General features: G+C 42.1%; 1 protein-coding gene across 3 annotated transcripts in view; it reads right to left on the bottom strand.

The window, feature by feature from the left end:
* Window positions 1-12,133, bottom strand: part of CEP57L1 (centrosomal protein 57 like 1) — a 70,098-nt gene that overhangs the window by 25,957 nt on the left and 32,008 nt on the right. For all 3 annotated transcript variants that reach the window (XM_073627050.1, XM_073627051.1, XM_073627052.1), the window contains exons 4-6: window positions 11,796-11,917; window positions 10,170-10,268; window positions 7,384-7,461 (exon numbers count right to left, since the gene is read on the bottom strand). In XM_073627050.1, coding sequence (XP_073483151.1) covers window positions 7,384-7,461; window positions 10,170-10,268; window positions 11,796-11,917 — 299 coding nt within the window. The remainder of the gene's footprint in view (window positions 1-7,383; window positions 7,462-10,169; window positions 10,269-11,795; window positions 11,918-12,133) is intronic.

Genomic DNA, 12,133 nt, shown 5'->3' with positions numbered 1-12,133 from the left:
TCGACAAACCCCAAGCGACCAGAAACCGCACCCTAGGCTGGCACCAGCCCACTCAATGCAATTCCCGATGCCCCAGACATGCAGTGCTATGATATTTAACATTGACCGCCGTTCCCCCTCCCTTCTCCACACTCAGCGCGGCACTTGATGCTTGCCAGAGCCGCTGTCTGTATGAAACTGACACGTAACAGAGAGGATCTGTCAGAATTGAGCTTGATGTCGGGGTGGGCGGGACCCAGCAGCTATCAAACACCAGCCAATGGGATAGAATTTGGGCGGGACACTACGTGTATGTGGCCCCGCCCCTTTTCTTAAGCAACCCAATCATTGGCTGGTGTTTGATAGCAGCTGGGTCCCACCCACCCCCGACATTAAGCTCAATTCTGACAGCTCCTCTCTCCTCTCTGTTACTTGTCAGTTTCACACACAGTAACACTCGGCTCGGTGTGAAATCTGCGAATGCCACCTGCCGGTGCCAACCAGTGCCACCTGCCACCACCAACCATAGCCACCTGCTAGTGCCACCTTCCAGTGCCAACCAGTGCCACCGGCAATCAGTGCCACGTGCCATCGCCAACCAGTGCCACCGTCAATCAGTGCCACCTGCCAGTGCCAATAGTGCCACCTGCCAATGCCTGCCAGTGCCAACCAGTGCCACTGCCAATCAGTGCCACCTGCCAGTGCCAACCAATGCCACCTGCTAGTGCCATCTGTCAGTTCTAAACCAGTGCCACCAACCAGTGTCACCTGCCAGTGCCAGCCAGTGCCAATCAGTGCCACCTGTCTAAGCCAACCAATGCCACCTGCCTAAGCCAACCAGTGCCATCTGTTGCCAGCCTTATTCTTTCTGGCCAGCCCATAACCCTGATGTAACAGCGTTACATTGGAGTTATTGACTGGGTGCTCCGTTGTAAATTAGGGTCAGGGGGCGAAAATGACTGACCTTACCCCGGGAGCTGACAATCCATACCACTATAAAAAAAAACTGGCTCCTAACTTTTTTAACTGGCTTCTAGATTCAAAGCAAATTTGTCAAGCCCTGGGTTAGACATACATGTAGCAAGTGCGCGGGGCGTCCGTATGGTTGCTAATCCCCAAACTTGATTTGGCTAACAATAAGGACTGTAATATCAAATGTGTAAGAATGAAAATTAATAAAATTTCAATTGCATCTGAAAAAGGCACAATTACCCAGCTCATCATGTACATTGAGCATTTAGGCGAACAGTTTCACTCCTATAGAAAACATAAAAATCAATGAACTTTTAACATATATTCCCACCTTGGCAGAAACCGGGTGCAGGAAAGCAATTGTCAAGGAGGGGATGAGAAGAGGGATATAGAGAGGGGGAGTAAAGAAAAAAGGGAAAATGGAGGGAAGAAAAGGGAAAAAATAAAAATAGGAAGAGATAAAAGGTGAAGAAGCCACAAGAGATAGGGATTTTGATGCGCAAAATTAAGCTTGATCATAAAAATGGCTTATAGCTGAGAGCATCCTTCAATCCCGGAGGTTTGAGAGCCGATAGATTATGACTCCATCTGGCCTCTTGCTATAAAAGCAGCTTATCATTATCACCCCCTCTCTCATTTAATGGTAGGTATTCCAAGGCAAAAAAATGCATTTTGGAGAAATCAAACCCATGGAAGGGACCCATGTGTCTACTAATAGGTGTTTCCATTTTGGATTTGGAGACTAAATTTGACATGGTCACGAATACGGTGGAAGAAGGGCCTCTTTGTTTCCCCCACATAATATGCACTGCAGTCGCATATCAAGATGTAGACCACCCTCACCGATTGACAATTGGCCAAAAATCGCGGTCTGTAGACACGTCCATTGAGCAATGTTATCTAATGGGTTCCATTAATGTACCTGCAAAAGTAAATTTTTTGCAAGGGAAGGTTCCCCTGCGTTTATTTTGACCTTCTGTTTTGGATTGATGGTGGCTTATGGACCAAACTGTCTCTCAGAGACCTGGACCTTCTGAAAGTTATCTCAGGGTAGGTTTTTAGAAATTTGGATACAGTTTCATCAGCAAGTAATAGACACCAATACTTCTGCATTATGTTGCAGACTTGTTTTTGTTGTCCCGGGAAGCAGGTGATCATTCTTACACCAGCCTTGGGTTTAGGAGGTTTCTTATTATGAATGAGCTGCACCCTCCCTATCCTGATTTCTTGCTCGGTTATAAGCTTATTTGAGGCATTTTTTACTATAACTTCTTTTCGTATAAGCGCAGTTGTAAAGCCTTGGCCTCTTTTTCAAAATCAGCATCTCTGCTGCAATTTCGTCTTATTCTTAAATATTGACTATATGGAATACTCATCAATAGGGGTGATGGATGGGAACTATCAGCATGTAAAATAGAGTTTCCTGCAAAGGACTTGCGGAATAAAGTAGAACCAAGGCTGCCATCAGGATTAAGAAAAATTTTAACATCTAATAAGCTCAATATATGTTCATGATAGTTGATGGTAAATTTTAAATTGAAATGATTGCATTTCAGAGTTTCAAAAAAGACGAGCAACTCATTTTGTGTGCCCGTCCATATCAAGAAAATGCAGTCGATAAAACTACGGCATATCAAAACCTTGCAAAAAAATTCCTGCATATCCTTCCTGAAAAAGAGCTCACACTCCCACCCACTCAAGATACAGATTGGCGTACGATGGGGCACATCTAGTCCCAATCCCCACCCCCTGCACCTGGAGGTAGTGGGAGCACCCAAAAAGAAATACATTGTTCGAAAGTATAAATCGTAACAAGTCCAAAATGAATTTATCGTAAGGTCCAGCTGTTTGGTCCCGTTCTTGAATGAAGCCCCCACAACCCCAACCCCCAGCTCATGGGGGATGGAGTTGTAGAGGGCCTCCACATCAATGGCCACCAATAGAGCACCCTCGGTGATATGAATCCCATCAAGGACCCCAATAGGTCAAGTGTCCTTGATTTTGGAGGTTAGCCCGCCCCACATAGGGACGAAGATAAGCATCCACCAACTGGCTGGCTGCCTCTGTAAGACACCCATTCCCCAAGACGGTCAGTTGCCAAGGGGGATAAGTTGAACTCTTGTGAATTTTGGGCAACGCGTAAAGTGTCTGTTTTTGGTACTTGAGTTTTCAGGAATTCCCACTTTTTTTGTTAATTAGGTTATCACGGTAGGCAGAGCCAATTAGTTTCCTATACTGTATATCAATGTTTTTAACAAATCCTTTAGATACCCTTCTATACCAATTATGGTTATTAAGAAGATCCATAACCATAGCTTTGTATTGGGTGTCTTACAGAGGCAGCCAGCCAGTTGGTGGACGATTATCTTCGTCCCCATGTGGGGGTGCTAACCTCCTACATCAAGAACACCGTGGACCTATTGGGGGGCCCTTGATGGGATTCATATCCTCGAGGGTGCTCTATTGGTGGTCATTGATGTGGAGGCCCCTCTTCAACTCCACCTCCCATGAGCTTGGAGTTGGGGTTGTGGGGGCTTTATTCAAGAACGGGATCAAACAGCTGGACCTTACGATAAATTCATTTTGGACTTGTTACGATTTATACTTTCGAACAATGTTTTTCTTTTTGGGCGCTCCCACTACCTCCAGGTGCAGGGGGTGGCGATGGGGACTAGATGTGCCCCATTGTACGCCAACCTGTACCTGGGGGGTGGGAGCTTGAGCTCTTTTTCAGGGAGGATATGCAGGAATTTTTAGCAAGGTTTTTATATAACGTTGTTTTATTAACGACATTTTCTTGATATGGACAGGCACAGAAAATAAGTTGCTCATCTTTTTTGAAACTCTGAAATGCAATCATTTAAATTTACCATCAACTATCATGAACATATATTGAGCTTTCTAGATATTAAAATTTTTGTTAATCCTGATGGCAGCCTTGGTTCTACCTTATTGCGCAAGTCCTCTACAGGAAACTCTATTGACGTTGATATACGTTGATAGTTACCATCCATCACCCCTAGTGATAAGTATTCCGTATAGTCAGTATTTAAGAATAAGACGAAATTGCAGCAGAGATACCGATTCTGAAAAAGAGTCCAAGGCTTTACAACTGCTCTTATACGAAAGAGGGTTATAGTAAAAAAATGCCTCAAACAGGCTTATAATTGAGCAAGAATTCAGGATAGGGTGCAGCTTATTTATAATAAGAAACCTCCTAAACCCGAGGCGGGTGTAAGAATGATCACCTGCTTCTCAGGACAACAAAAACAAGTCCGCAACATAACGCAGAAGTATTGGTATCTATTACTTGCTGATGAAACTGTATCCAGATACCTAAAAACCTACACCGAGATAACTTTCGCAAGGTCCAGGTCTCTGCGAGACAGTTTGGTCCATAGCCACCATCAGGCCAAAACTGAAAACCAAAATATACGCAGGGGAACCTTCCCTTGCAAAAAATGTAACTTTTGCAGGTACATTTATGGAGCCCATCAGATAACATTGTCCGATGGACGTGTTTACAGGCCGCAATTTTTGGCCAATTGTCATTCGGTTGGGTGGTCTACATCATGATATGCGACTGCGGTGCATATTATGTGGGGAAAACAAAGAGGCCCTTCTTCCACCATATTGGTGACCATGTCAAATTAGTCTTCATATCCAAAATGGAAACACCTATTAGTAGACATATGGGTCTCTTCCACGGGTTTGACTACTCCAAAATGCATTTTTATGCCTTGGAATACCTACCATTAAATGAAAGAGGAGGTGATAATGATAAGCTGCTTTTGCAGTGAGTGGCAAACCTGTCCCTTTGACTAATGCCCCGTACATACGGTTGGATTTTCCAACGGAAAATGTTCAATGGGTGCTTGTTGTCGGAAATTCAATCGGACATTTTCCATCGAAATTTCCGTCACACCAAATTTGAGATCTGGGTCTCCAATTTTCCGACAACAAAATTCGCTGTCGTAAATTCCGATCATGTGAACACAATTCCGACATACAAAGTTCCACGCATGCTCAGAATCAAGCAGAAGAGCCGCACTGGCTATTGAACTTTTCTCGGCTCGTTGTACGTTACCGCGTTCTTGACATTCGGAATTTCCAACAAGATTTGTGTGACCGTGTGTATGCAAGGACAAGTTTGAGCCATGGAAAAAATCCATGGATTTTGTTGTTGGAATGTCCGATCATGTGTACGGGGCATTAGCCTCCAGAAGGAACCAAAATCATTTAATTGATTTAAATACCTCTGTGGTTTTAGAGCATCTGGTAGGCACACATCCTCAGTTCATTATTTGTTAAAATGCTTGTAATACTATGTTTATGAAATTTACCCTGACTTGATTGTCACAATATCTTGAAGTACATGTATTATAATTGTGCTGTGAAAAAATGTAGCGCATGAATTGTGAAAAAAGTCCCCCGTCCGGGAAACAGCTTGATAATAACAGTTAATAAATAGTGTCCACATCAAAAAAATTACTCATGAGTCTCACAACATGGGTGAATAAAGTCCAATAAGTGATTAAAACATTTTTGTGTAGAGTGTCCCACTGGGAATAATAAGTGAATGTGTACAACAGCAAATGTTCAAACACAGGTAGATCTTTAAGTCTTCCAGAGGAACTGTATCCAACAACTGCATAAATCTTGGTAAAAATGGTGTGTAAGAAACTCTTACCAGATACATTGGACTCCCTTGTCAGCGACAGGGAATCACTCAAGCAGATTGCCTCTCAAGGCCTGGAAGCGGACATCCCGACTCAGGGAACCTTCTATATCAAACTTTGCATGGATCTCCCGGGGCCGCTAGGTAGGTCCTCACACAGGATGGTGAGGTACGGATCCGAAGAGACGGTGTCACGCTTGAAACTGGAGTAGAAACTGGATTTTCTCTCAGATGGTATGTGGAGAAAAAATAAACAAGCTCCACATAGTGTAGATAAGCATGGTGGGTTTTTTTATTGCTAAAAAGCCTGGTTACAATAAAAATGTGATCACAAAATATAAAAACAAAACCAAACCATACGTATGCCCCAGTAGATGATCCATTGATCGAAACACGTCGGGCGCTTTCAGCATCCTCCTTGTTGCCCATTTTTGTTTTTATATTTTGTGATCACATTTTTATTGTAACCAGGCTTTTGAGCAATAAAAAAACCCACCGTGCTTATCTACACTATGTGGAGCTTGTTTATTTTTTCTCCACATACCATCTGAGAGAAAATCCAGTTTCTACTCCAGTTTCAAGCGTGACACCGTCTCTTCGGATCCGTACCTCGACCATCCTGTGTGAGGACCTACCTGGCGGCCCCGGGAGATCCATGCAAAGTTTGATATAGAAGGTTCCCTGAGTCGGGATGTCCGCTTCCAGGCCTTGAGAGGCAATCTGCTCGAGTGATTCCCTGTCGCTGACAAGGGAGTCCAATGTATCTGGTAAGAGTTTCTTACACACCATTTTTACCAAGATTTATGCAGTTGTTGGATACAGTTCCTCTGGAAGACTTAAAGATCTACCTGTGTTTGAACATTTGCTGTTGTACACATTCAGTTATTATTCCCAGTGGGACACTCTACACAAAAAATTTTTTAATCACTTATTGGACTTTATTCACCTATGTTGTGAGACTCATGAGTCATTTTTTTGATGTGGACACTATTTATTAAGTGTTATTATCAAGCTGTTTCCCGGACGGGGGACTTTTTTCACAATTCATGTGCTACATTTTTTCACAGTATTTGTTTGGTTGTTGTCACTTTGCATGTAGCGGCTCCTTACGTTTATTTTTGTTCACTTTTCTTAGCGCAGTGTATACATTTAATTTATTTTGCACATGTATTATAATTATTTATTTCTCTTGTAGTATCAACTTTATGCAGTACTTTCAAAAGGAAGCTCTTGTGAGCGAAACATGTAGAGTAAGAAGTGGCTGCATTGGTGTAATAAATATACCTATATTAAATATTTAGAATATTTATTGTTAATTTTAAAAATAAATTGTTGTTTAATAAAATATATTTTTATATAATTATTTGTGTGTTGTCTTGGCACCTTAAAAGTCCCGTCTTTTTCCACTGTTACTGATTAACTTTGATTCGTGTGTGGCCCTGTCAGACACCTTCCCAGCTGTCAGAATATAACAGCTGCAGCAGTATTTTCATGGCTTAAGGATTCTTGGATTTGAATCTTTCAGTCTGCAGGCTGAACAAAAAAAATCGTGTGTATGGCCAGCCCTAGAACTTGAGAAATCAGAGTGCCTTATCAAACACCTATATAATTAGTGGATACACAAGCTGAATAGCTGACTGTCGTCACACCCCGAAGAATGGCTTTGTTGTGTTCTTAACCTACTTCTGAATGTAGGTCATGTTTAAACATTGGTTTAACAGAACAGATGAACAATAGGCACAAAATTAAGTTACCTGGACTGCTTTATTCTCCATTAATTTGCGCTGCTGTTCCTCTGCATACAATTTCTCCTCTAACTGACGAATCTTGTTCTAAAGGCATTATAAAAAAAAAAAAAATATCACTAATAATACACTATGAGCCTGTGTTTTCACATTTTGTGCGCTCAAACAGATCATTTAACATAAAAAGTCCCACGGTTGTGTGGGTTTTGAACAGTGTTCTTTGCTAATGCTAACAAAGGAGGTGACATCTCACTAAATTTCATTTTGTAGAGATTATAAATTTTAACAGAATATTCCTTAATATAAAATATATATATAAAAATGGGGTGTCTACTTTATTCTACTCACCGGCCACTTTATTAGGTACACCTGTTCAATTGCTTGGTAACACAAACTGGTAATCAATCACATGGCAGCAACTCAATGCATTTAGGCATCTAGATGTGGTGAAGACGACTTGCTGAAGTTAAAACCGAGCATCAGAATGGGGAAGAAAGGGGATTTAAGTGACTTTGAACGTGGCATGGCTATTGGTGCCAGACAGGCTGGTCTGAGCATGTCAAAAACTGCTGATATTCTGGGATTTTCACGCACAACCATATCTAGGGTTTACAGAGAATGGTCCAAAAAAGAGAAAATATCCAGTGAGCAGCAGTTGTGTGGAGGAAAATGCCTTGTTGATGTCAGAGGTCAGAGGAGAATGGGCAGACTGGTTTGAGATGATAGAAAGGCAACAGTAACTCATATAACCACTCGTTACAACCAAGGTATGCAGAATACCATCTTTGAACGCACAACACATCAAACCTTAAAGCAGATGGGCTACAGCAGCAGAAGACCAAACCAGGTGCCACTAAGAACAGGAAACAGAGGCTACAATTCGCACAGGATCACCAAAATTGGACAATAGAAGGTTGGAAAAACGTTGCCTGGTCTACTGAGTCTCGATTTTAGCTGTGAAATTCAGATGGTAGGGTCAGAAATTTGGAGTAAGCATGGATCCATCCTGCCTAGTATCAATGGTTCAGGTTGGTGGTGGTGTAATGGAGTGGTGGATATTTTCTTGGCACACTTTGGGCCTCTTAGTACCAACTGAGCATCATTTAAAGGCCATGGCCTACCAGAGTATTGTTGCTGACCATGTCCATCCCTTTATGACTACAGTGTACCCATCTTCTGATGGCTACTTCTAGCAGGCTAATGCACCATGTCACAAAGCTCAGATAGTTTCAAACTGGATTTGAATCATGAATGTGTATCCGACAAATCTGCAGCAACTGCGTGATGCTATTATGTCAATATGGACCAAAATCTCCGAGGAATGTTTCCAATACCTTGTTGAATCTATGCCATGAAAAATTAGGGCAAGGTAGTTTGTACCCCCCCCAAAAAAAAAGAAATTGGGACTTTAAATTGGCAAAGACACTGAACATTGATTAAAAAATCTGAATTTATTATATAAATAACATGTAGATTCTATAAAAAATCATCTAAACATGATGATTGTGAAAACAGACATTGACAAAGACATGATTACTGTAAAAAAAAAAAAACCACAAAGATATAATATCTTGCAATAAATTGTATGATACATATATAAAGTAAATATCACTCCATGTTAGTACTTTCCGGTGTCCGACATCCGGGATAAGTTCTAGCGGTACCCAACGTGTTTCAGGTTTTATATTCCTTTCATCAGGGGTAATTATATAGTAGGATTTATATTCAAAAAATGGGGTGAGTGGCATCATATTCAAGCAAGGATGGTAATATTGCAGCAAAGGTAACTGATGGCGCTGCCAAAGGATGGCCCCTGAAATGGTTTAGATTAAACCTGGACTGTTCGAAGATTGGTCCACACCGTGGGGAGGATATATAGTCCTAAACCCTCCGGATAGTGATTTAAGGTGGGTATAGATATCAGACTTATAGTCATGAACAAGGGATCTCGCAGTATCAATAGGTTCAGGATTCAAGTCAAAATCCTCTATTAGTAGTATGGCTGCAATAAGAGATCCACTGTCATTTGTTCCGACTGTGTTCAGGGGGTCTGTGAGACACACCATCCATACTGACAAGGGACCTTGTGATGGTGAAAGACTATATTTATATATTGAAAAATTAAGGCAGTTCTGAAGGCAAAAGGGGGACCAACCCGGTACTAGCAAGGTGTACCTAATAAAGTGGCGGTGAGTATTTTATATACATTCAACAGTTACGTTTGATGGACAGTGAGGAACCTAGAGGTATGCATCAGCAAGGCTACAGCCTCCAGTGTTGCAGAAGCCAGCTGCATTATAAAGGATATATACTGCCAAACCTCCAGCTGCAGCAAGAACAAATACTACTACTGCTGCTAAATCTGAACATTTCCTGCTCAGGACTTGTGGTTGTTAGGGAGCTAGCACCTACAGTAAATTATTGTTAAAGAGGGCCTCCAGTTTCCAATGAGCTTCCTGCCTGGAGACCCCCACAACCACTGGGCCAAAGTTATGGGGAAGAGGCCCTTATCCTCATCAACATGTCTTGAATATTAGAAAATGTTACATTCACCCTGTGAAAGGCAATGGAAACTGATATTTCACATATGTTACAAACATTGTTGGAATTTGTGCCTTTTGTGCAAATGATGAGACATTTGCAAAGCATTTTTTTATACATAGACCCCAAACTGTCCTCCGTGTATTACTGAAAAGAAAATGTACATATTATAGGAAAAATGCCTCTTCACCACCTTCATGTAAATTGTCCCCCTTTCTGCTAAACTTCTATGAATCAACAAACATGTTCATTACCTCTGCAGCCTGCTGAGTGGCTGTAAGTTGGAGACACTCCTTCTCCAAAAACTCAAGCTTTTCCAATTTATCCTGTATATTTCCTTGTTGAAGAAATGTCTAGACGCAATAGAGAAAAAGGGCTTTAGACAGAAACTAGCTACATAGGTCACTCGCCGGCTTAAGTGTAGGATACATTTATGACAGTTTCAGGCAGACTTGGGGAGCCTTGTAAACAACAGCTTAAAGTGATAGTAAAGGCAGTTTATTTATGTTTTACCCAGGGGCGGACTGACCATTCGGGCACTCGGCCACTGCCCGAGGGCCCCATGCCACTAAGGGGCCCATCAGGGTTGCCAGCCTCAATAAAAATCAGGGACAGTATGTAAAAATCTTTTAAACTCCCAAGATTATAGCTGCCCCGCCTCTCCAGTACCTTTTCAGTGTGTGTATGTGTATTCTGTGTGTGTATACTGTGTGTACATTGTGCGTCTGTGTGTGTATACTGTATGTGTGTGTATACTGTGTGTACATTGTGCGTCTGTGTGTGTATACTGTATGTGTGTGTGTATACTGTGTGGCCCCATAATCTCCTATTGCCTGGGGGCCCATAATCTCCTATTGCCTGGGGGCCCCATAATCTTCCCTATTGCCCGGGGGCCCCATGAGTTGTCAGTCCGCCCCTGGTTTTACCTACAGGTAAGCCTATCAGCCATCCACTGTAGATGGGAGGAAAATGGTGTTTTAAGGCCAATTCACACCACAGAAACGCAGTCCAGATGCGTTTCTGCATGCACATTTTTATGGTGTTTTTGATGCATTCTGGTGAGTTTTTTTATGCGTTCCAGTGCATTTATTTCCCCCAGGGTTCCTCTTTTGTTATGCATTTGGCCACATTCCAGTGCACCTCCTTCCGCACCTCTAATTCGCATAGCAGGAGAATGTGACTGGCTCCCTATGGAGCCGGTTCACATATCTCCGGGGCGGCTGCGGTGCGCACTGCACAAAAACGCTGTGCGTCTTTGGCTGCGTTTCAGGGACGAATTCAGGCATAGAATCGGCCCTGATTCGTCCCTGAAATGGTGAACAGGGACGCACAGCGCTCCTGTGTGGTCCGCAGCGCATTATAGTGTGAACCCGGGCTGAACCAACCTCAGGCTGTGTCTGCAAGTGGAAAACGAGTGGGCAGGGTGGGTCTGCATCATCTGGCTTCTACAGAAAACAGCCCTGCACTAGTTTATGGATCTGCACTGCTGAAGGCTGTAAACACTGCACACAACTGTGCCATTGTGGTGGTTTGAAGATACTTGGCTATTGTCTGCCTGATGTTACTTGCTTGCTGTCATCTTTCAAATGATCTTCTACCACTATATCTACCGCCAAAGTCTAGGGTATGGGAAATGGTTACCGAAGTCAGTGTGATGAAACAATTCATTTTCAGAAAGTTGATAATAGCATAGTGATTTTTGTGGTGTCTGGTAGCAGATGAAGCACGACAAAGGTAAGAGCAGGCACTTTATAGCAGTTTTCATAAGCAGCTTCTGACATCAGATCATGATGATTATACATATAAATGTTAAAAGACCTGTAATAAAAAAACTTTTAGTTGAATTATAGTTGGCATATAGAAGAAAGCAGAGAATGTACCTGCTGCTCGAGCACTGTGTTCTTTTCCATTTCAGCATTGTGAACCATCTTTCTCATATAGTCAAGCTGCTTCTCAAGAAGTGAGCAGCGCTGCTCTGCTGAATTCAGCTGAGTAACTACATCTAGTGCAATCAAAAGAAAAGACAACAAATTACTAAACAAGAACTCAATTTTTTAGCTTATTACTGTTTGAGAAAATATAGTCCTCTTGGCAGTACAGAACGGAACTAAAGACATAAGAGATGTGACATCAATGATCAGCTGGCTTAAAGTGGACCTATCATTAAAATTCATATGCCACCATTATCAAGTACATTATTGTCAGGAACTTCTTACTT

This window comes from Aquarana catesbeiana, linkage group LG04 (genome assembly GCF_042186555.1).
Source record: "Aquarana catesbeiana isolate 2022-GZ linkage group LG04, ASM4218655v1, whole genome shotgun sequence".
Classification (NCBI taxonomy): Eukaryota; Metazoa; Chordata; class Amphibia; order Anura; family Ranidae; genus Aquarana; species Aquarana catesbeiana.
The sequence above is the reverse complement of the archived record's forward strand: the minus strand, read 5'-3'. Positions and strand labels throughout refer to the sequence as shown.